General features: G+C 48.8%; 1 protein-coding gene across 3 annotated transcripts in view; it reads right to left on the bottom strand.

Moving 5' to 3' along the window:
- Nucleotides 1-22,894, bottom strand: part of LOC115082692 — a 294,549-nt gene that overhangs the window by 127,945 nt on the left and 143,710 nt on the right. For 2 of the 3 annotated variants that reach the window (XM_029586885.1, XM_029586887.1), the window contains 3 exons: nucleotides 22,304-22,399; nucleotides 20,703-20,849; nucleotides 19,015-19,146 (listed from right to left, as the gene is read on the bottom strand). In XM_029586885.1, coding sequence (XP_029442745.1) covers nucleotides 19,015-19,146; nucleotides 20,703-20,849; nucleotides 22,304-22,399 — 375 coding nt within the window. The remainder of the gene's footprint in view (nucleotides 1-19,014; nucleotides 19,147-20,702; nucleotides 20,850-22,303; nucleotides 22,400-22,894) is intronic. The other variant, XM_029586886.1, reaches the window with a different exon arrangement.

Here is a 22,894-nt window from a genome sequence, read left to right as displayed (position 1 = left end):
CCTCGAGAACGTGTGTAGCGATTAACATGTTGCTGTGCGACAGATCTCCTGGGAAGAGACAGAGCGGCTCTCTGCCCAGGAAGTTGCCTGGGAGCGCGTAGAATGCGCTATGATGCCGTGAGGAGGAGTCCGCCCCGCAGCAACGTAAGACGCGACAATACAGTCCTTTAACCATCGGGTAATCGTGGAAGCCCTTCTTTGGGCCGGACCCAAGTACACACAGATGGTCGGAAACCCTGGAATCGGTAGTAGCCTCCAGCTAGTGAAGCAACGTGCGCTTAACATCCAGGAGACGAAGGGACTTCGATTCGAAAGGTGCAAAGAAGGGAGCTCTACTGTTTGATTCAAGGGGAAGGACGAAACCACCTTCGGTAGAAAGGAAGGAACCTTGCGGAGGGAGACCCCCGAGTCTGTGAACCGAAGATAAGGGCCTCTACATGACAAAGCCTGAAGGTCCAAGATGCGTCTAGCAGAGCAGATGGCCACGAGGAAGACAGTCTTGAGAGTGAGATCCATAATCATCGCTTTACGTAGTGGTTCAAAGGGTGGTCCGGACAAGGCTCGAAGCACTAGGTTGAGACTCCAGGAGGGACATGGATCCCTTACCGGGGGTCGTAAATGCTTGACACCCTTGAGGAAGCATGAGATGTCCGGATGAAGAAGAGGAGAACCTCCATACTGCACTAGCGAGCCCAGGGCAGACACCTGAACCCGAAGTGAATTGTAGGCGAGTCCCTTGTCCAATCCATCCTGGAGGAATTGTAGGATCTGAAGGAGGACCGACGCCCTCGTGGGTCGGGTGCCCCGGCTGGAGCACCATATTTCAAAGATCTTCCAGACTCGAACGTAGGCTACCAAAGTAGACGTCCTCCGTGCCCGTAGTAGAGTCGAAACTACCGCCTCCGGGTAGTCTCTGCGCCTGAGTCGACTCCGCTCAAAAGCCATGTCGCAAGACAGAAGAGTTCTGCCTGCTCGAAGAAAATACAGGTCCCCGGTGAAGAAGACACGGAAGATGTCCTAGCCGTATCAGTCCGTCGATTGCCAGCTGCAGCAGGTCCGCAAACCACCGTCGGCGGGGCCACTCCGGAGCAACGAAGATCACGGCTGCCCGATGGGTTTCGATTCTGCGGAGGACCCTGCCCACTAGGGGCCAGGGTGGGAAGACGTAGAGCAGAAGACGTGGAGGCCACGGGAGGTCCAGGGCCTCCCACCCCTTCCGCGCCGCTCTCTCTTCTGCGACTGAAGAAGCGGGAGGCCTTGGCGTTGAGGGCAGGTGCCATCAGGTCCAAGTGCGGAGCACCCCAGCGTCTCCCAAGCAGTTGCATCGCCTCTACGGAGAGGGACCATTCCCCGGGATCCAACTGTTGGCGACTCAAGTAGTCCACCTGGACGTTGTCTACTCCGGCGACGTGGGAGACCGCTAGACGGGCCAGGTGCCGTTCTGCCCACTGCATCAGGAGCGCTGATGCGATCGCGACATGCCGGCTCCTCGTTCCTCCCTGCCGAATGATGTAGGCCACTGTGGTGGCGTTGTCCGAGAGAATCCTGACCTCCCGGTACCGCAGCAACGGGAGAAGATGTTGAAGTGCCGGGCGAGCCGCTCTGTTTTCAACCGGTTGATTGGCCATGTCGCTTCTACTTTGGACCACGTCCCTTGTGTGGCGCTTCGATCGCAGACGGCTCCCCATAGCAGACGGCTCCCCATCCGACGAGACTGACTTGGGTGGTTACCACCACCCAATTGGGAACCTCGAGGGAGACGCCTCGAGCTAAGTGCGACGGAACCAGCCACCAATGCAGACTGTCCTTGGCCGCCTGCGGAAGAGGGAGAAGCATCTGATAATCCTGAGAGATTGGTTTCCAACGGGAAAGCACGGCCGACTGTAGGGGGCGAAGGTGTGCGAACACCCAGGGCACGAGATCGATGGTGGAAACCATCACGCCCAATAACTGAAGATAGTTCCAGGAAGTGGTTTCTGCCAACGCAGAAAACCGTCGTATGTAGGTAACTTGAAGGTAACTTCATTTCCACTTGCTTCTCTTTGTGCTCCTGCTCTGCAAGCCAGAATCCAGGGCTTGGATTGAGCTTTCTCCTGTACTCAGCCCTCCGTTGGACCCTCTCCTCCTCCTCCACCTCGTGGCTGTTAACCCCTCCCCCAGCTGGAAGCCTGCCCTGCAACTAACGAATGTACTTTTAAATCTCTGTGCAGGTAACTTCATTTCCACTTGCTTCTCTTTGTGCTCCTGCTCTGCAAGCCAGAATCCAGGGCTTGGATTGAGCTTTCTCCTGTACTCAGCCCTCCGTTGGACCCTCTCCTCCTCCTCGTGGCTGTTAACCCCTCCCCCAGCTGGAAGCCTGCCCTGCAACTAACGAATGTACTTTTAAATCTCTGTGCAGGTAACTTCATTTCCACTTGCTTCTCTTTGTGCTCCTGCTCTGCAAGCCAGAATCCAGGGCTTGGATTGAGCTTTCTCCTGTACTCAGCCCTCCGTTGGACCCTCTCCTCCTCCTCCACCTCGTGGCTGTTAACCCCTCCCCCAGCTGGAAGCCTGCCCTGCAACTAACGAATCCACCTCTAAATCTCTGTGCTGGATGTTAAGTCTCATATTGATGACATCATTGATGTGCGACAAAGAAAAGAGTCAAATATAAAAGTCAAACTAGGCTAGGCGTCACGCGCCGAAGGAGCGCGACAAAGGGGCCTGCCCCTTTGAGCGCCCCTTCGAGCAGCCCCATCAGGCAGCCCAGAAGGATTTATGACTGTGTCCAGGCGGCATCTAACCGTATGTAACTCCCATCGTTTTTGCCTCACACCAGGTCCGGAAATCTCAGCTTTTCTCCCAGATGACCAGCCCAAACAAAATTAGACTAAACAATTATACCGGTGAAGTATCCAAGCATTCTGAATTTAAGAATTATGAAGGATATAGCTTCATAGTGTATACCTTCCCTCTCTGCTAAATTTGTATACTACCTAACCCTCTGAACCTCTCCTATCATCCCGCCCCCCACGTTAGTTGGGTTAACAACTTAAATTTTTCTTTCCCAAGACCGGTTTTGCTAGTCTTGCTAGTCATCACAACATTAGCTTGTTTTGTAATTCGCAGATTCTTTGTGCCATATTGTTGTTTTTGCAATCATACCGGTACTCTTACCTTTATTTGTACCTGTGTTGGCTCCTGGTTGTTTTGCTGTCTTTGCTGCCATTCCTGTACTCCCCTAACCCTACTACTAGCGTTACGCTATTGTACAACAATGCCTCCTTTTATCGGACATTGTGCCGTGACATATCAAACAGAAATCCACCCATATACTCCCCTTTTATCCACTCAACAAACCACACACCACAAAACCCCTCACAAAAACAGAAGACTCATCCCTATACACACCATCACTCGCACTCAAGCTATCAGCCTATCTCTCATTTCCATTATCCTTTTTAACGCACAATCTCTTCAAAAGAAAACCCATCTTCTACAAGACATTCTCTCTGATTCTAATCCTGAAATATGCGCTATCACTGAAACCTGGTTCAAACAACATGACACTCCCCTTATCAACCAATTACCCGTAGATATCTATGATATTTTCTCAATCCCGAGGAAGAAGAAGAGAGGAGGTGGCTTACTCCTAGCTGTAAAAAAAGACCTCCAACTCTTGTCCCATAAATGTGACATCCCTCATCAATACGAAATTGGCTTCTTCAAATCAAAATCACTCCAACTGTGTCTTATCTATACCCCCCCTGGTCTACTAGAGAAAGATTCATCACCACTTATTGAATTCTTTGCAAACTCACTATCACCTGACCTACCCACTATCCTCCTAGGAGATTTTAATTTACACGTGGATACAACACCACAATCACCTGCCTGTGAAGCTTTCCTGTCTTCACTTGAAGCTATGGGCTTCCAACAGATAGTAAACTCCCCCACACACAAAGCTGGCCACACCCTTGACCTGATTTTTATCAACTCCCCCATCAGCGTGAACAGTCCTCCTTTATGTATGGCAGTACCATGGTCTGATCACTCCTTGATCAAAACCAAACTATCACTTCCCCAAAGCTCCTTGTCCACGCCCCGTCAGCCCATATCTTTCAAATTTCACAAATCTTGCGATGTAGAGACCATCCCCAGATAATGCATTCTCCTCCTGGGTTAACCTTACACTCAGCATTGCCAATGAACATTGCCCCCTAATAACAAAAACTATCAACCCCAACCGAAAAAATAGGAAACCATGGTACACGCCTTTCCTCAGAAATCTCAAAATCCAACTCAGAGCTTCGGAAAGGTCATGGCGCAAACACCAATCCCCCGCAACCAAAACTCTCTACTATCAATGCATGCATGAATATACCGTGTTTCCCCGAATATAAGACAGCGTCTTACTTTCTTTTTACCCCCAAAAGTCCCACTATGTCTTACTTTCAGGGTATGTCTTATATTGGAAAAACAGTCGAATTTTTTAAATACCTGTCGGAGGGCCGCGTGGGTCCAGGCGGCCGGCGGGAGCGTGTTAAATCTAGGCCGCGGGCGGGTGGGCGCTTGTTCCAGGCGGCGGCGGCGGGGGGGGGGGGGGGGGGGAGGCGGGTGGACGCGCATTAGTTCGAGACGGCCGGCGGGTGGTCGCGTGTTAAATCTAGGCCGGGTCGCACAGGCGCGCACAGGCGCGCATTCATTCACTGCCGGTGGGGCAGCCCCCACCGGCAGCCCCCACCGGCAGTGAATGAATGCGACCCCTGCGATTCGATGCTCAAGGCAGTCACATGCCGTGACGTCATGGCATGTGACTGCCTTGAGCATCGAATCGCAGGGGTCGCATTCATTCACTGCCGGTGGGGGCTGCCCCACCGGCAGTGAATGAATGCGCGCCTGTGCGACCCGGCCTAGATTTAACACGCGACCACCCGCCGCCCGCCTCGAACTAATGCGCGTCCACCCGCCGCCTGGAACAAGCGCCCACCCGCCCGCGGCCTAGATTTACGGTAACACGCGACCACCCGGCTCCCGCCGCCAGCCGCCTGGACCCACGCGGCCCTCCGACAGGTATTTAAAAATAATTTTTTTACTACGTCTTACTTTCGGGGGATGTCTTACATTAGCCGATCCCCCTAAAATTCCCACTACGTCTTACTATCAGGGGTGTCTTACTATCGGGGAAACACAGTAGAAATTCCATCCTACATTCTAAACGGGAATACTACGCCAAAAAAATAAATGGTCTGCAATACAACACCAAGGCTCTTTTCACTATGGTCGCTGACCTGACTTCTCCCATACACACACAACAACTAGCTAACTCCTCTACAAATCGTTGCAACGAATTAGCTCAATTTTTTAAAAACAAGGTATCATCCATCACGGCACAGTTCTCGCACAACAACCTCAATATCTGTCTTCCCAATATCAACTCTCCAGTCTCCCTTTCCTCGTTTGAGTCCTCATCTTCCCTAGAAGTAGAGAACATACTTAAGAAAACGAAACCATCAACACATCCCTCTGAAACTATTCCCTCTAAACTCCTACTATCTATACACAATGTAATCGCCAAACCCATTTCAAATATTCTCAACTGTTCCCTAGAGCAGCGGTTCTCAACCTATGGGTCGCGACCCCGGCGGGGGTCAAACGCCCAAAACGCAGGGGTCGCGCGCTCCCGGTCTCTCCCGCTGCCGTTGCCGCCGGGCTGTCAGCACGTTCAAGCCCAGCGGGAACGGCAGCGGCGCTAGAAGAAGCTCTGCACCCGCGGCGGGGTCTTTTCTTCTTCCTGGCTCTGCCCTCCCCTCCCGTGACCCGGAACAGGAAGTGAATCGTGGTGCGCGGGAAGGAGAGAGAGCCGCGCCGCGCGGGAAGGAGAGAGAGCCGCGCCGCGCGAAAAAGTAGCAGCGGCGGCTGCAGCCTCGGCCCCCGAGCAGTTGAAGCAGCCGGTAATGGAGAAAGGAGAGAGCAGCACGAGCCTCCCGCGGAGGCTCGTGCTGCTCTCTCCTTGGGATTCTTCTCCATGGGATTCTTCTTTCTTGGCCAGCAGAGGCTGCTGCAGCTCCCATTTGTGCTCAGGGGAGAAGAGGAAGTGAGTGAGAGAAAGAGAGAGAAGCAGCCAGCCAGCCTGTGTGTGATTGACTGGTCAGAGAGCTGATGTGTGTGTGTATGTGAGAGACAATGAAAGTGATTGCTCAGGGAGGTGACTGATTGTGTGTGAGAGAGAGAAAAAGCATGGAAGGGAGAAGTCTGGGTATGTGAGAAAGCATGGGCGTAAGAAGCCTGGTGTTGTGGGGGTGAAAGAAAGCATGGGAGTGAGAAACCTGGGTGAGTGTGCATGCATGAGAGAGAGAGACTGCTTGGTAAAGTGATGGTGTGTGTGAGAGAAAAAGACTGGTGTGTGTGTGTGTGAGTGAATGTGATTCAGGGAATGAGAAGCCTGTGCACGTGGAGAGTGAGCATGGAAATGAGAGAGACTGGTGTGTGTGTAACAGAGAGAAAGTGATTATGGGAATGAGAAGCCTGTGCATGTGGAGAGAACAAGCATGGGAGTGAGAGACTGGTGTGTGTGTGTGTGTGTGTGTGTGTGTGTGAGAGAGTGAGAGTGAGAGTGAGAGTGAGAGTGAGAGAGAGAAGCCCATATATGTAAGTAGAACACGGGAGTGGGAAGCCTGTGTGTGTGTATGGCATGAGAGAAACTGTTCAGGAAGGTGACTGGTGTGTGTGTGTGTGAGAAAGTGATTATGAGAGTGAGAAGCCCGTATATGTAAGTAGAACACGGGAGTGGGAAGCCTGTGTGTGTGTGTGTGTGTGTGTGTGTGTGTATGGCATGAGAGAAACTGTTCAGGAAGGTGACTGGTGTGTGTGTGTGTGAGAAAGTGATTATGAGAGTGAGAAGCCCGTATATGTAAGTAGAACACGGGAGTGGGAAGCCTGTGTGTGTGTGTGTGTGTGTATGGCATGAGAGAAACTGTTCAGGAAGGTGACTGGTGTGTGTGTGCCAAAGACTGTTTGGGAGATGATTGGTGTGTGAGAGACAGAAACTGGTCATGGGGGCATGACTGGTATGGTGTGTGTGTGTGAGAGACATGGGCACTAAGGAAGAGGACCATAAGTATAGAGCTTAGCTTCTACTGCTGCTTCTGGTGAGTGCCACGGCCTGCAGGGAAGGGGAGTAGGAGAGCTGCTGGAGGGGGTAAGTAAAGGTGGCTTTTTAAGTTTAATTTTTCTTGACTGCCATTTTAATTGTGTGATGTCTGCTTTTTTGAAATATTTTATTGGTGTTTGGAGAATGTTTAATAGTTTTTATGCGTTTTTAATTGTTGGATGTTCATAGCTGTTTTGAAACATTTATTCTGCTTATTAGTATAGTTTTACAATTATTTCTGTGTGGGGATCTATAGCTGCTTGCTAGTTCTGTTTTCCTAATAAGAGGTGTATTGGTTTTTAGGACCTGATTTAATATTTGTAGTGTTGCCTTTTCATAGATAGGGTTGCTCCTGTTTGAGTGTATTCCATAATACAGGTGTAACTGTGTGCGGATTAGTTTATGTGCATTACTACAGATCCTGGGAGTATGTTAGGTCGGTTCTGTGTCTGTTACCGAGATGAGATATTTTGCTAGCATGTAAGCGTTTGTATCGGTCTTATTTGTTGTGTTTTCTCAGAGGACATGCATTGGTGGTAAACTGCTGTCTTTTCATAAGTAGGGCTATTGAGCCTGGAAATAGAAGGAGTTTGAGTTGCTGTTACTAAGATGTCACTAGAACCAGAATATCTTTTTTGTAGGGTGAGTTGTATGGGGAATGTCATAATTCTGCTTTACATCCATTATTGTGGGTCAGGGGGGTTCCTGTGGATACAAACTGTACTTTTACATCTAGCCCCGTGACGATCATGGGTCAGTGTGCCATGCATGTGAGAACCTATGGTGAGTTGAGTTACATTCACATTATAAATGTCATAATTAAATAAGTGTGCACTAAAATCCAACCCCATCCATAACCCCGCCCCCATATGACCAAAGCCCCGCCCTCACCCCACCCTCACGGGGCGAGGGCGGGGCGAGGGGTCACCGCAACATGAGGAACTGTATTGCGGGGTCACGGCATTAGAAAGGTTGAGAACCACTGCCCTAGAGCATGGCTTTGTCCCGAATTTTCTGAAACAAGCTATAGTTAAACCGCTACTCAAAAAATCCAACCTTGACCCCACCACTCTAATTACAGACCGGTGTCCAACCTACCCCTCCTAGCTAAAGTTCTTGAGAAGCTGGTGAACTCACGCCTATCCGATCACCTTGAACAGAACAACATCCTCCCTCCTACCCAATATGGTTTCAGGAAGCATTTAAGTACTGAAACATTGCTCCTCTCCCTACACGATACCCTTATCAAAGGAACCGACTCCGGATCCTCCTATCTTATCGCATTACTTGACATCTCGGCTGCGTTTGACACAGTCAATCACGATGTCCTACTCAACATACTCAGAAATATTGGGATCACTGGCAAGGCCATTGATTGGATTCAATCTTATCTCCAAAATCGCACTTTCACTGTCACAATGGACAACAATGAATCTGATCCCATCAGTCTTCCCCAAGGTGTACCCCAAGGTTCCTCACTCTCATCCACGCTATTTAATATATACATGCTTCCCCTTACCACGCTTCTCACTAACCTGCACATCAAGCATTTTATTTATGCTGACGATGTGCAAATCATCTTCCCTTTCTCTGACACCATCCAAACTGCTTTACACAGCTGGGAATCCTGTCTTTCCTCCATCAACCAACTCCTAAAGGACATGCACCTAGCTCTTAATTCCAACAAGACTGAGCTATTAATCATATCTAATAGGCAACTGATCCCAGACATCCCTCCTGCTTACTCAGCTACCAACTTCCCATCGCACACTCGCAACTTAGGAGTTATTATTGATAATCACCTCTCATTTAAACCATTCATCAAATCCATCATAAAAGACTGCTATTTTAAACTTCAAACAAAGAAACTCAGACCCCTACTACACTTCAATGATTTCCGTACAGTCCTCCAAGCTATTATTTTATCGAAGATTGACTATTGTAATGCGCTCTTACTTGGCATTCCTGCAACACACACTAAGCCACTTCAACTCCTACAAAATGCCGCCGCTCGGATATTGTCAAACACAAAGAAAAGAGATCACATCACCCCCACACTTATTGAACTACACTGGCTCCCTATACAGTCACGAATTCTTTATAAAACACTCTCGATCATACATAAGAGTCTAGTAAATTCCAACCTCAACTGGCTTAACCCCCACCTCTTACCTCGTACCTCCAAGAGACCTACACGCCCAGCCCTCCAAGGAACACTCCATGCCCAAATCTATTAAATCTTTTAAACTCTCCTCCACTATTAACAGAGCCTTTTCTCTTGCCGGCCCCACCATATGGAACTCACTGCCCCATGATATTCGCATAGAGACCTATACCCCCACTTTCAAAAAGAAACTTAAAACCTGGCTCTTTCAGCAAGCCTACTCCATCTCACCCCCTATTACATAAAACCCCCCTATGAATGTTATACTGATATCTTGGTATGAACGCCTTTATGTCTGCTGATTTTGTACTTTGCACTATCATGTATATAGTTATAGTTATAGTTATATTCCATAGCATCTACCCATTGATGCCTGTTATATGTAAGGGCTCCTCCCAAAAATTATTTATATGTTGCCTAGTTCATCATATTATATTATGTTATCTGTTATATGTACGGGCACTGCCCAATGGTTTTTTGTTCACTGTGAACCGATACGATGTGCGAACGGATATCGGTATAAAAGAAATGTTAAATAAATAAATATGTGCTCCCGCAAGGATGGTGCCTTGTCCGGGCGTAAGAAAACCTTGTCCTGACGCGTGTCGAAGCTTGCTCCCAAGAAGTCCAAGTGTTGCGAAGGTACGAGGGAGCTCTTGGTGAAGATCACTACCCAACCCAGGGAGTGAAGTACCTGGGCGACTCTGGCCACCGAGGACTGTCCGTGGGCGAAAGGCTTCGAACGTATCAGCCAATCTGTTGGCTTCGTGGACCCTTGGGCCGATTGGAACCGATGGATGAGCTGCAGTGAGGGTTCGCAGCAGTGGTCCCGACCGGGAGGCGGCAGATGCAGGCTCGAGGATGGCTGGCGGAAGGTACCACGAAGAGCCCTATGCGACCAAGGGCTTCAAGAGGGGAATGAAGAGGAGGTGAGACTGGCCTGGAAGTAGAAGAACTTCACCCTGGAAGCCGGTACTCCCCCGAGAGAAGTTCGTAAGAGTCCGGCCGCTGGGACTTAGGAGATTCACCCTGGAAGCCGGTGTCCCCCCAGGAGGAGCCCGTAGGGACCCGGCCGCTGGGACTTAGGAGATTCCTCAGAGACGAAGTCGTGATGGGGTCCTAGCGAGACGAAGTGCACCAGTCCTGGGTCGAGAGCCAGAGAATCACCGTCAGCCAATCCGAGTCAGGAGCCAAAGAATCAACGACAGCCAAACCGAGTCAGGAGCCAGAGAATCAAAGTCAGCCAAAGCGAGTCAGGAACCAGGAGAAGCACACGAACCAACAGGAAACTCCGCAACAGGAACAGGGAGGACCTGGGAACCTCGTTGCAAGGCAGGGAGATCCTGGACTGCAGGGCTTAAGTAGCCCTGCAGCGTCTGACGTCAACCCCGGGGAGGATCTGGCTTTCCCGCGCTGGGCCCTTTAATTCAGGGCAGGAACGCGCGCGCGAGTCTAGGGGGCGGAGCCAGCCACGGGAGGACGCCGACAGAGAGAAGGAAGCCGGAGCGCGGCGTCCGAGGGCCCTGCAGGCCCGAGTGAGGTCGGCACGCGCCAGGGATGCTGCGGCTGAGGTCCCTGCAGCCCGGGGAGATGGGAGCCCGAACCGGAACCGCAGTGGAGTGAGTGCCGGTCCCGGGGCCGTCCCAGGATCGCAACACAATCGTCCAGATAGGGATGAACCAGAATGCCCTCCTTCCTCAAGGTCGCCGCCACTACGACCATGAGCCTGGGGAAGGCGCGAGGAGCGGTCGCCAACCCGAAGGGGAGCATCTTGAACTGAAAGTGTTGGCCCAGAATCTTGAAACGGAGGAACCGCCGGTGCGCTGGGAGGATTGGGATATGTAGGTAAGCCTCCTTGAGATCCAGGGAGGGAAGAAACTCCTCCTGATGTACAGCTGCGATCACCGAACGGAATGTCTCCATGCAGAACCTGGTGACCCGTAATGACATATTGACCTCCTTGAGGTCCAGGATGGGCCGGAAAGATCCGTCCTTTTTGGTCACGACGAAACAGATGGAATAATGACCCAAGCCCACCTCACCAAAAGGGATGGGAGAGATGGCTCCTATCTACCGTAGTCTGTCCAGAGTTTGCTGCACCGCTGATCTCTTGAGGTCCGAGCCATCGGGAGAGAAGATGAATCTGTCTCTCGGAGGGCGGACAAACTCCAAAGCGTAGCCGTGCTTTATAGTGTCCAGGACCCACTGGTCCGAGGTGATACGCACCCCCTCCCCGTAGAACTCTGCGAGACGACCCCCAATTCTGGGGGTAGAGGAGTGGGCGAGCCTGACATCATCGAGTGGATTTGGGCTGGGTAGGACCCGGTCCCGCTCCGTCGCGCGGGGGCCTGCGCCCACGAAAGGACCGCGGCTAGGTCCGTGATCTGGAGGCGGGTGCACGAGTCGCTGTCTGCCGGTAAGTCCTGTAGCGCCTTCGCGCTCCGGCTCTGGCTCGTGAAGAGGCAAAAAACCCGTGAAGGACGATGTCTATCCTCAGGTAGACGATGGGCTGCATTCTCCCCCAGGGACTTAATAAACTGATCCAGATCTACTCCGACGAGGAATTTGCCCCTGAAGGGAAGAGAGCCCAGACTTGACTAGGAAGAGGCGTCCGCCACCCAGTTACGGAGCCACAAGAGGCGCCGCGCCGCCACCACCGAAACCATGGATCTCGCCAGGATGCGGAACAGATCGTACAAGGCATCCGCCCCGTACGTAATGGCGGACTCCAGGCGCTCCGCCTGGACGACTTCCTTAGGCGGCAAATCCTGAGAAGTGAGAAGTTGTTGCACCCAGCAAAGACTGGCCCTTTGAGCGAGTGAGCTGCACATTACCGCTCGCATCCCAAGGGCAGAGACCTCAAAAACTCTTTTGAGGAAAATTTCCAACTTGCGGTCCTGAGTGTCGCGCAATGCCGCTCCACCCGTCACTGGAATCGTCGTCCTCTTGGTAACCGCTGATACCGCAGAGACCACTTTTGGGACCTTGATGAGCTCCAGGAAGTCCTCAAGAGGATACAACTTCTCCATGGCTCGAGTGACCTTCCAAGATACTTCAGGGGTGTCCCAGTCCCTGGTCAGGAGCTGCAGAAACGACTCGTGGGTGGGAAAGGCGCGTGACCTTGGCCGGAGAGCGGCTAAGACTGGGTGGTCATCCAATTCCTCCCACAGAAAAATGCGAAGCGCTCGCGGATCGTCTCCTTCCGGCAGGGCGTTCGGCAGCGTCGTGTCCGGGGGCCCCGGGGAATCCCTCCCCATGCATGAAGTCGCCCCCGCTCCACCAGGAGCAACCCGAACTCGGGTGGGGCCTCGGGGGCCTCCCGGGACTGGTTCCCCCAGGTCCGGTGGAGCCTGTGGAACATCTGGCAGATGAGTTTTGGCGGGAGGAGAACTCGTGGGCAGCGCACCGGGAAACCTCCAATTGCTGTAGAGAAGCATTGTGTATCAAAAGGATGAATTTGGGGGAAAAACTGGGCCTACTCGTGGGGGGGGGCCCCGAGGAGCTATCCGCGGGCCCCGGGCCTGGCAAGGCCTCCTCCGGACTCAAATTCGGTGGTAAATCCTCCCGAAAAACCCCTTCTTCCTGCGCTGAGGGAAAAGTTTCAGCGCGCCGAAAATTCAGGATGGCCGCCGTTCCCGCCGAAGGCAGCGAAGTGGCCGGCCCGCGCCGCCTGGGCAGTGAAGAGCTGAAGGAAAAAGTACGAAGGGACTGCGAGGTGCCTTCCCCTCCCGGGAAGGCATCGGGCTCCGATTCCCTCACGATAGATCCTCGACCCCGGCTCGCCGTGGGCCGAGCAACGCGATGGCAGCGGCATCCGGACCGCCGGGGGAGGATGAGGAAGCCTCGGGGTCGGGCCAAGATACAGGAGAGCCGTCGCGGGGGGGCCCGACCGGCCTGCATTACCCGCTCTCCCGGCGATCGAAGAGGTGCCGCGGGGGGGGCCAAAGAGGCCTGCGCTACCCGATATCCCCTCCCTACAGCTGTGGCACCTAGTCGCGGGTGCCGCGGGGGAGAAAGGCGTGGAGAGGCCGGCACCACCGGCGTCCACGAGGCACCAGCGTTGACACGCTAAATGGAGCTAAAATCAAGAAAACACACTGCAACTTACCCCCGGCCAGGAGGAGGAGAGATAGTGAGAGAAAGAAAGAGAGGCGGAACAGGGTAGCCACGCCTCCAAAAAAATTGACTAAACTTTTTTTTTTTTTTTTTTAACAAACTTGATCCAAATAGGTATAGAGAAATAGAAGAAAAAGAGGCAGAAAGAAACTAATTCCCTGCAATTCTGGGGAAGCACCAGGTTCCCCTACTCTCATCTGCTGGAGTCAGAAGATACTGAGCTCCTGCAGAGGGTGTACTAGCCTATATGGTCATGCCCCTCGAAGTCTGTTCTGACTCCATATGCTGGACGGGGGACATAACCCACCGTCTGGACTGATCCTGGTACATACAGGGAATCATATTTACATACTCCTTTTATTTTCATAATGAAAAGGACAAACACCTATGTATTAAGCATTTCCTCCATAGACACAAAATGGGAAAAACCTTATGGCAAGATTATAAAGTGCAGTAAATTTAAGATTTCATTTCTGATTGGTGAGATGCACATTACAGCCAGCTTGTGGGTGTAGAAAAAGACCACAACAGAGTTTAACAAAAAAGCTATCAGTACTATACCTGATATACACTGTAGGTAACATAAGTGACTCAGATACTGATATACTAGTCCAGCGGTTCTCAACCGGTGTGTCGCGACACCCCAGTGTGTCGCCAAGCACCGGCAGGTGTGTCGCGTGGCTCCCGGTCCCTCCCGCTGCTCGTTCTTCCCTGCTGCCGTTGCCGCCGGGCTATCAGCACGTTCAAGCCCAGCGGGAACGGCAGCGGTGCAAAAAAAAAAAAAAAAAGCTGTGGCATCCGCAGCTGGCCTTTTCTTCTTCCCGCGCCTGCATTCCCCCCCCCCCCGGACCGGAACAGGAAGTGGTGCGCGGGACGAAGAAAGGCCGTGCCGCGTGATAAACTAGCAGCGGCCGCTGCAGCATCGGCCCAGTGGCGTAGCCATGGGTGGGCCTGGGAGAGCAGGTGCCCACCCAACTTAGACCCAGGCCCACCCAACTGGCACCGGAACTGCAAGGCTGTCGCGGGATCCCATCCCCGCGACAGCGAACAAGAGAACCCACGCCTCGCGCGCCATCACGGCACACATGGGGAAGCGCTGCTGCGGCCGTATGGCCAACCGGTCTTCCTGTTCGGGGGGGGGGGGGGGGGGAGCGGAAGCGCCGCGCGCAGCTTCCGCTTCCTCCCCCCAATGCAGGAAGATCAGCTGGCCTCTCCTGCTGCCACCCGTTCTGCTATCTTCGGGCCAAACGGCCCGCCGAACTTCCTGTTTGGGGGTGGGGGACCGGAAGCGCCGCGCACAGCTTCTGCTTTCTCCCCCAAAGCAGGAAGATCAGCTGCCTCTCCTGCTGCCACCGGCCTCCTGCTATCTTCGGGCGTCGGGCCGTATGGCCCGCCAATCTTCCTGCTTGGGGGGGAGGGAGGAAGCGGACGTTGTGCGCTGCGCTTCCGCTCCCCCCCCCCCCGACAGGACGTTGTGCGCTGCGCTTCCGCTCCCCCCCCCCGACAGGAAGTTCGGCGGGCCGTACAACCGTACGGCCCGACGCCCGAAGATAGCAGGAGTCCGGTGGCAGCAGGAGAGGCAGCTGATCTTCCTGCTCTGGGGGAGAAAGCGGAAGCTGTGCACGTGCTTGAATGTGTATGTGTGGATGAGAATGGGAGTGTGTGTGGGTGAAAACTGGAGCCTGGGTGTGTATGTGGGTGAGAATGGAAGCTTGAATATGTGGGTGAATGGGAGCTCGAATGTGTGTATGTGTGGTTGAGAATGGGAGCCTGGGTTTGTGGGTGGGTGAGAATGAGAGCTTGAATGTGTGTATATATGGGTGAGAATGAGAGCCTGGGTTTGTGTGGGTGGGTGAGAATGGAAGCTTGAATATGTGGATAAGAATGGGTGCTTGAATGTGTGTATGTTTGGGTGAGAATAGGACCTTAAATGTGTATATGTATGGATGAGAATGGGAGCTTGAATATGTGTGGGTGAGACTGGGAGCATGGGTTTGTGGGTGAGAATGGGAGTCTGGGTTTATGTGTGTGGGTGAGAATGGGTGCCTGGATGTGCGTCTGTGTGTGCATAAGAATATAAGCCTGGGGAGGGGTGAGAAAGTGAGAACTTGTATGTGTGTCTGCAGAGAATGTGAGCTTGTGGGGGGGGGGGAGAGCATATGAGAGTGAGAGCTTGAGTGTGTGAGAGGGAGTCTGTGAGAGAAAGCGTGTATGTATGTGTGTGTGTGTGTGTGTGTGTGTGTGTGTGTGTGTGTGTGTGTAAGGGAAGAAGACAGTAATAGAAGAAAGACACTGAAAAGGAATTAGGAAATGAGCTATAAGGGAAAAAATGGGAAAAAGAGACCAGGACCAACTGATTAGAAAAATACAAAGATCAGACAACAAAGGTAAAAATATATATCTATATTTTGAGATGTTAGCAATTTAAATATAAGCAACACAACCGCTCTCTCAAAATTTATGGACAGGTAGGAGCCGTGTATAAAATCGTAATAATAAGAAGGCTAAAGTACCACAAACCACCGTGAATTATGTTGTATCATTAAGTAAACCTCATACTTAGGCGTAGATGTGAATGCTATGCTGCATAATTTGGCATTATTTATCAGTAAAAAAACAACTAGTAGACCTGCATGCCTACAGCTCACCCATGTTAACCTTGTGCCCACCCAAAAAATCAATTCTGGCTACGCCACTGCATCGGCCCCCAAGCTATTGCAGCAGACGGTAATCGGGAAAGGAGAGAGCAGCATGAGCCTCCCACGATCGATGGAATTCTTCCTTCTTGGCCTGCGGGGGCTGGAGGAGGAGGAGCAGCTACCGTTTGTGCTCGGGGGGGGGGGGGGGGGGGAAGGAAGTGAGTGACAGAAAGAGAGAGAAGCAGCCAGCCAGCCTGTGTGTAAGTGAGAGAATGTATTTGATCGAGAGTATGTGTGTGATTGAGAGAAACTGGTCAGAGAGCTGATGTATGTGTATATGTGAGAGACAATGAAAGTGACTGCTCAAGGAGATGACTGATGTGTATGTGAGAGTGTGAGACAGTCAGGGATATGTGTGTGTGTGTGTGTGTGTGTGTGTGTGTGTGTGTGTGTGAGAGAGAGAGAGAGAAAAAGCATGGAAGTGAGAAATCTGGGTATGTGAGAAAGCATGGGAGTAAGAAGCCTGGTGTTGTGGGGGTATATGTGAAAGAAAGCATGGGAGTGAGAAGCCTGATTATGTGAGAGAGAGCATGGGAGTGGGAAGCCTCTGTGTGTACATGTATATGAGAGAGACTGGTTGGTAAGGTGACGGTGTGACTGGTGTGTATGTGAATGTGAGAGAGAGAGAATGTGATTCAGGGAATGAGAAGCCTGTGCACATGGAGAGCGAGCATGGAAATGAGAGAGAGACTGGGTGTGTGTGTGTGTGTAACAGAGAAAGTGATTCAGGGAATGAGAAGCCTGTGCACATGGAGAGCGAGCATGGAAATGAGAGAGAGACTGGGTGTGTGTGTGTGTGTAACAGAGAAAGTGATTATGGGAATGAGAAGCCTGTGCACATGGAGAGCGAGCATGGAAATGAGAGAGAGACTGGGTGTGTGTGTGTGTGTAACAGAGAAAGTGATTATGGGAATGAGAAGCCTGTGCATGTGAAGAGAGTGAGCATGGGAGTGAGAACCTGGGTGTGTGTGAGACACAGCATGGGAGGGAGAAGCCTGTGTATGTAAGACAGAACATGGAAGTGGGAAGCCTGTGTGTGTTTGTATGCATGAGAGAGATCAGGTGACGGGTGTGTGTGTGAGAGAGAGAGAAAGTGATTATGGGAATGAGAAGCCTGTGCAGGTGAAGAGTGGGCATGGGAGTGAGAAACCTGTGTGTGTGAGACAGCATGGGAGTGAGAAGCCTGTATATCTGAAAGAGAACATGAGAGTGGGAAGCCTATGTGTGTTTGTATATGCATGAGAGAGATCAGGTGACTGGTGTGTTTGTGTGTATGTGAGAGAGAGAGAAAGAAAGTGATTATGGGAATAAGAAGCCTGTGCATGTGGAGAGAACAAGCATGGGAGTGAGAGACTGGTGAGTGTATGTGAGAAAGAGAAAGTGATTATGAGAGTGAGAAGCCCATATATGTAAGTAGAACACGGGAGTGGGAAGCCTGTGTGTGTGTGTATGGCATGAGAGAAACTGTTCAGGAAGGTGACTGGTGTGTTTGTCAAAGACTGGGAGATGATTGGTGTGTGAGAGACAGAAACTGGTCATGGGGGCATGACTGGTATTGTGTGTGTGTGTGTGTGAGAGACACATGGGCCCTAAGGAAGAGGACCATGAGTATAGAGCTTAGCCACTACTGCTGCTTCTGGTGTGTGCTACAGCCTGCATGGAAGAGGAGTAGGAGAGCTGCTGGAGGGGGTAAGTAAAGGTGGCTTTTTAAGTTTATTTTTCTTGATTGACTGCCATTTTAATTATTTAATATTATGTGATGTGTCTGCTTTTTTTGAAATATTTTATTGGTGTTTGGAGAATTTTTAATAGTTTTTATGAGTTTTTAATTGTTGGATGTTATTCTGTTCATAGTTGTTGTGAAACATTTATTCTGCTTATTAGTATAGTTTTACAATTATTTCTGTGTGGGGATCTATAGCTGCTTGCTAGTTCTGTTTTCCTAATAAGAGGTGTATTGGTTTTTAGGGCCTGATTTAATATTTGTAGTGTTGCCTTTTCATAGATAGGGTTGCTCCTGTTTGAGTGTATTCCATAATACAGGTGTAACTGTGTGTGGATTAGTTTATGTGCATTACTACAGATCCTGGGAGTATGTTAGGTCGGTTCTGTGTCTGTTACAGAGATATTTTACTAGCATGTAAGTGTTTTATCAGTCTTATTTGTTGTGTTTTCTCAAGAGGACATGCATTGGTGGTAAACTGCTGTCTTTTCATAAGTAGGGCTATTGAGCCTGAAAGAAGGAGTTTGAGTTGCTGTTACTGAGATGACACCAGAACCAGAATATCTTTTTTGTAGAGTGAGTTGAATGGGGAATGTCATAATTCTGCTTTACATCCATTATTGTGGATCAGGGGGGTTCCCGTGGATGCAAACTGTATATTTACATCTAGCCCTGTGACGATCATGGGTCAGTGTGTCACGCATGTGAGAACCATCTGTCAGGTGTGTCCCGACAGAAAAAAGGTTGAGAACCACTGTACTAGTCCATAATGAGAGTAATTTCCATATTGCCTCCTTTCCTTGCAGGTCCTCAGGAACTTGGTATCTGTGGGTATGCAAATTCATTTTAAAAGGGAAACTCCTTGTGGAATTTCCCTTTGAAAATTCAGAGGCTGGCTGTACTGTGTGTACAGAAGTACCTGTGGACTTTGTGCCTGCTTCTGAGCAGTTGAAAGCATTTTAAACAATGAAATCCCCATGCATTGCTTGTTGGCCCCGGCCCTATGTAGCACAGGTTAAAGGTCCCATGCTATGAACTAATGCAGGTACTTTTATGTGCAGAGGGGGAGAGCAATTTTCAGCGTGCAATTTTAACTAGGTAATACTTAGTTACTCCAATAAAACCATTTGAAAATTGCCTCAATAAAAATAGCTAGACATAAGGGAGACAGCATACTTACCTGGGTCACTCTGCAGTCATCAAATTTATACCATCTGCTGAAAGGTTCAGGCTGTAATTTGATGAGGGCTGTATAGTGTCCACCCGAACAGCTTCCATAATGATCACATAATGCAAATAATGTATATTCCTGCTGTAAGGACAAATGAAGAATTAAAATGAAGCAAGCCAGAGCCCTAGAACCTTTGTTTGTATATATCTCCAATGACACTGAAAGGGCTTTGGTAACAAGTCACTTTACTTATCACAGACAGGGCCCCTTTATCCAATCAGCAAAAGGGGCAGTTTCCAAGGGCACACCATTAGGGGCCCACCATAATGAAGAAAAAACACCTTAATGCTTTGACATTAATGTTAATTGAGATCAACATTTGACGTTGATTGACTTCACTGATATCACTGATGAGTTTCCAAGACTAAAAGCCAAAATAGGTTGTGAATATAATAAATAATTAAGTATGTTTATTAAAAAAAATGTAAAAAGCAATGTTTTTCTTAATACTTTTTCAAACTCATTTTCAAATATTTTAGCCTAACTTTTGGAGTTAGACTTCTAAATTAGCCCTTAAATGTATTAGAGCTGAGTTCCTAAATGTAGGATCCTAGTTTCATTAGGTTTCTAAATTTAGGAGTTAAAAACTGTTCAAAATGCTAACCACTTTTTAATTTTATTTATTTATTTAGGTTTTTTATATACCGGCATTCATGATACAATCACATCATGCTGGTTTACAGTTGAACAGGGGTGCATAATAACTTCAAACTGGAACTATAGTGCGGAAAAAAGCAGTTACAAACAACAAGGAAGATTGAACTGGGCGAAGAGAGAAATAAAAGGAAAGGATAACGTCAGAGCCGGGCTGATCTAGGATTGAAGCGAGCAGTGACTGTTCCTGATTGGAACCTGAATGGCTCAGAGCCCGATTCCATACTGGGCACGGTGTTATCTTGGCCTAGCTTGATGGTCTCTATAATTGGCACTATCAAGCTAGGCTGAGCAAACATAGTAGAAATCTCATCTTTGTGAGAATTTCCTCACTCCAAATGACTTCATATCTTCATCAAGATGTACTGTGCTGTTTGTACATCTCTCTCTGCATCTAAAACTGACCCCTAAAGCCTAAAACACTACCATTGCCAACATCTCACCTTGAGCTATTAGCTGACCCTCCTATAGAGATATAAATGACTACTATGAAGAGAGTCTCTCTCTCTCCTCTCCCCACCCTCATGCACAAATTACAGAAGATGTGGGTGGGAGTGAATAGGGATCACTGAAGACTCTATAGAGATGTGAGCAGCAACTTTCCTTCTAATTTTGTGTGACATGTTCTTTGAAACACCATTCTATGTTCCTTTCCTTGTACATGCTGTTTTTTTGTATGCATTTGTTTCATGACTGTGTGCGCACATGTGCAGCTTTCAGTGAACATTGATGAGGAGCATATTGAAGAGGTGGTGTTTACTATGCGCAAATGCATTATCACAGCTTAGTAAATAGGTCCCTTAGATTGTAAACCGGGCAGGGAAATACCTACTACACCTGAAATATAACTCGCCTTGAGCTCAGGTTTAGAAAAGCAAGTAATCAATTCTAATATCCAAATCCAAGTGCAAATCAATCTGAGAACTGTATAGTAATACAAGTAATGCAGGCATCATGATCAGTTTCTGTGGGGTGGTTCTTACTTGTTTCCCATTTTCACTGTCAACCATTAAAGTCCACGGGATCTCAATGTCATTAAGAAGTTTCATGAACTGCTTGGCATTGAAATTGAATTCAAACCGCTTGAGTTGTATAACCAGAATTTGTGGAAGCTCCTTGACCATATATTTCTGTCGGAAAAAGAAGAAAACAAATGAGGGTTACCTCAAATATGTGCGCTGATAAATAGGAGTGCTACATTCATATTCAGTGAGAGCTGATTTGGTTGGTAAGGACTTAAACTGAGGAAGGTTTTCATTTTTAATTTTATGTATGTAAATTTGTAACTCATGTTGAACTGTGAAGAGTGCAAGAAATAAATGCATTTATTATTGTTATTAAGCTACACTCACAGTATCCCATGGGAATGTGGAATATATGTCATTTTCTAGTGACTTAGCAGTACAGCAGCTTGAACAGAGTTCTGGTGGCTTCCTATAGCTGTGTAACTACTTCGGCTGGAAAAATGTTATATTATCTCATCAATTAACTGGATACAATTTATCTGTTGGAGATGGAATCTGCCGACCAATTGTAAAGCCACAGCAGACACCTTATTGCCACAATGGAAGCCATAGACCTAGCCATGGTCCAAACCAAATCATAGAAAGCATCTGCCATGAAGGTCACTCCTAGTTCCATCTGAGCCACTTCCTCCAGGACTATCCCTACAATTTCCAAGGAGCTCTCCTGGATGCGTTAAGACAAATGTAGACTCGCCCTAGCCACAATTCTGCTGCATACCACCACCTGCATGGTCAGGCCAGTCACCTCAAAGGCATGCTTAAGGCCATTTCAATTCTTCTATCCTGCACATTTTTAAGGGAAGTGTCACCCTCCACAAGGATAGTGGTCCTTCTGGTGACTGCACAAACTACTGCATCTCCCTTAGACATTTTTAACTTCTGCCTTTCTTGCTCACTTAGCAGATAAAGCCTTGCCTAGCTTTAATTCCCATAAAGTTGGTTTCTAGAGAGTACCACTCTCCCAAAGTCAGTTTACTGATAGACTTGTAGAGGGGAAAAGCCCTAGGCAGCTTTCACAAATCTGCCATAATCAGGTTTTCTCTCAACCTTTTTTTTTTTTAATAGGAGCATTATTAATCTTGGTGGTTGAAGGGATTATTACAAAACTTAGTAATAAGGGAGCCTGGATATGGATGCTGGCTTAAGTATTGGTTTTCTAAGAAGTAAAACTGAAGATGACAACATCTGAAAGGGCTTACAAGCAGAGGAAGTGGAGGCCATCACTGTGGCAGATTTTAGGCATGCTTGAGTCAGATAGGAAGAGCCTCAGTAGGAAACGGGTTGAGAAGTCAGGTAAAAGATATGGGGACGGGGAATTAGTGTTAGATTGCATATGGGAATTATATTCTAATCTCTAAAATAGATGAATCTCTACTGAGCACTGCAGACAGGATAGACCATTTTGGTCTTTATCTGCAGCTATTACTATGTTACTATGAAAGCCTCTCATTGTCCTGTGGGCTCCAGCTTATTCACCTCTTCATATTTATGTGGTGGACAGGGTGCATTGTGGTGAAAAGGCTGAGCATCTCAATGTAAAATGCTATTGGATTTAATACCAGATTTGTAGTTGTCTTGTGCTGACACTGATCACAGTAAATTTCATTATCTTCATCCATAGACCTGGGGCTGAGAAATTCTTTTAAGGCATCACTCTGCAAAAGAAGAAATATTCTATAATACTTATATGGGTTCCATGCATATCAAAATCTTATCGAATGATTCTGAGGACAATTTTCAGAACAAAATGACTAGTTAAGGAGTGAGCCAGCTACATCAGAGATTTTGAAAAGTATTCCTTGATGAATGGCTTAATATAATTACTTAGTTTTACTAGATAGCTCAATTCACCCACTGAAAAAATGTGCAAAATATGGGTGTATATTTAATTTTCAAATATATATGCTTGCTTTCCAGCACGTAGTCCATCTGCAGATGTATCAGGTGCAAAATACATAAATACTATGTACCCATATAACCTTTTTAGGAAGATTTTCAAACAAAAATGATCTGGGTAAGTTCTCTTTGAAAATCCACTTAAATATTTTTGCACCTAGTGAAAACTGCCCCCTACATATTTAAGTATAGATTGTCAGTAGCATATCTGGAATTCAAACTAAACTCTTAGTCACCAGACTATGATTCCTGTG

This window comes from Rhinatrema bivittatum, unplaced genomic scaffold (genome assembly GCF_901001135.1).
Source record: "Rhinatrema bivittatum unplaced genomic scaffold, aRhiBiv1.1, whole genome shotgun sequence".
Lineage (NCBI taxonomy): Eukaryota > Metazoa > Chordata > Amphibia > Gymnophiona > Rhinatrematidae > Rhinatrema > Rhinatrema bivittatum.
Note: the sequence above shows the minus strand (reverse complement) of the source record. Positions and strands in the feature narration are given on the sequence as shown.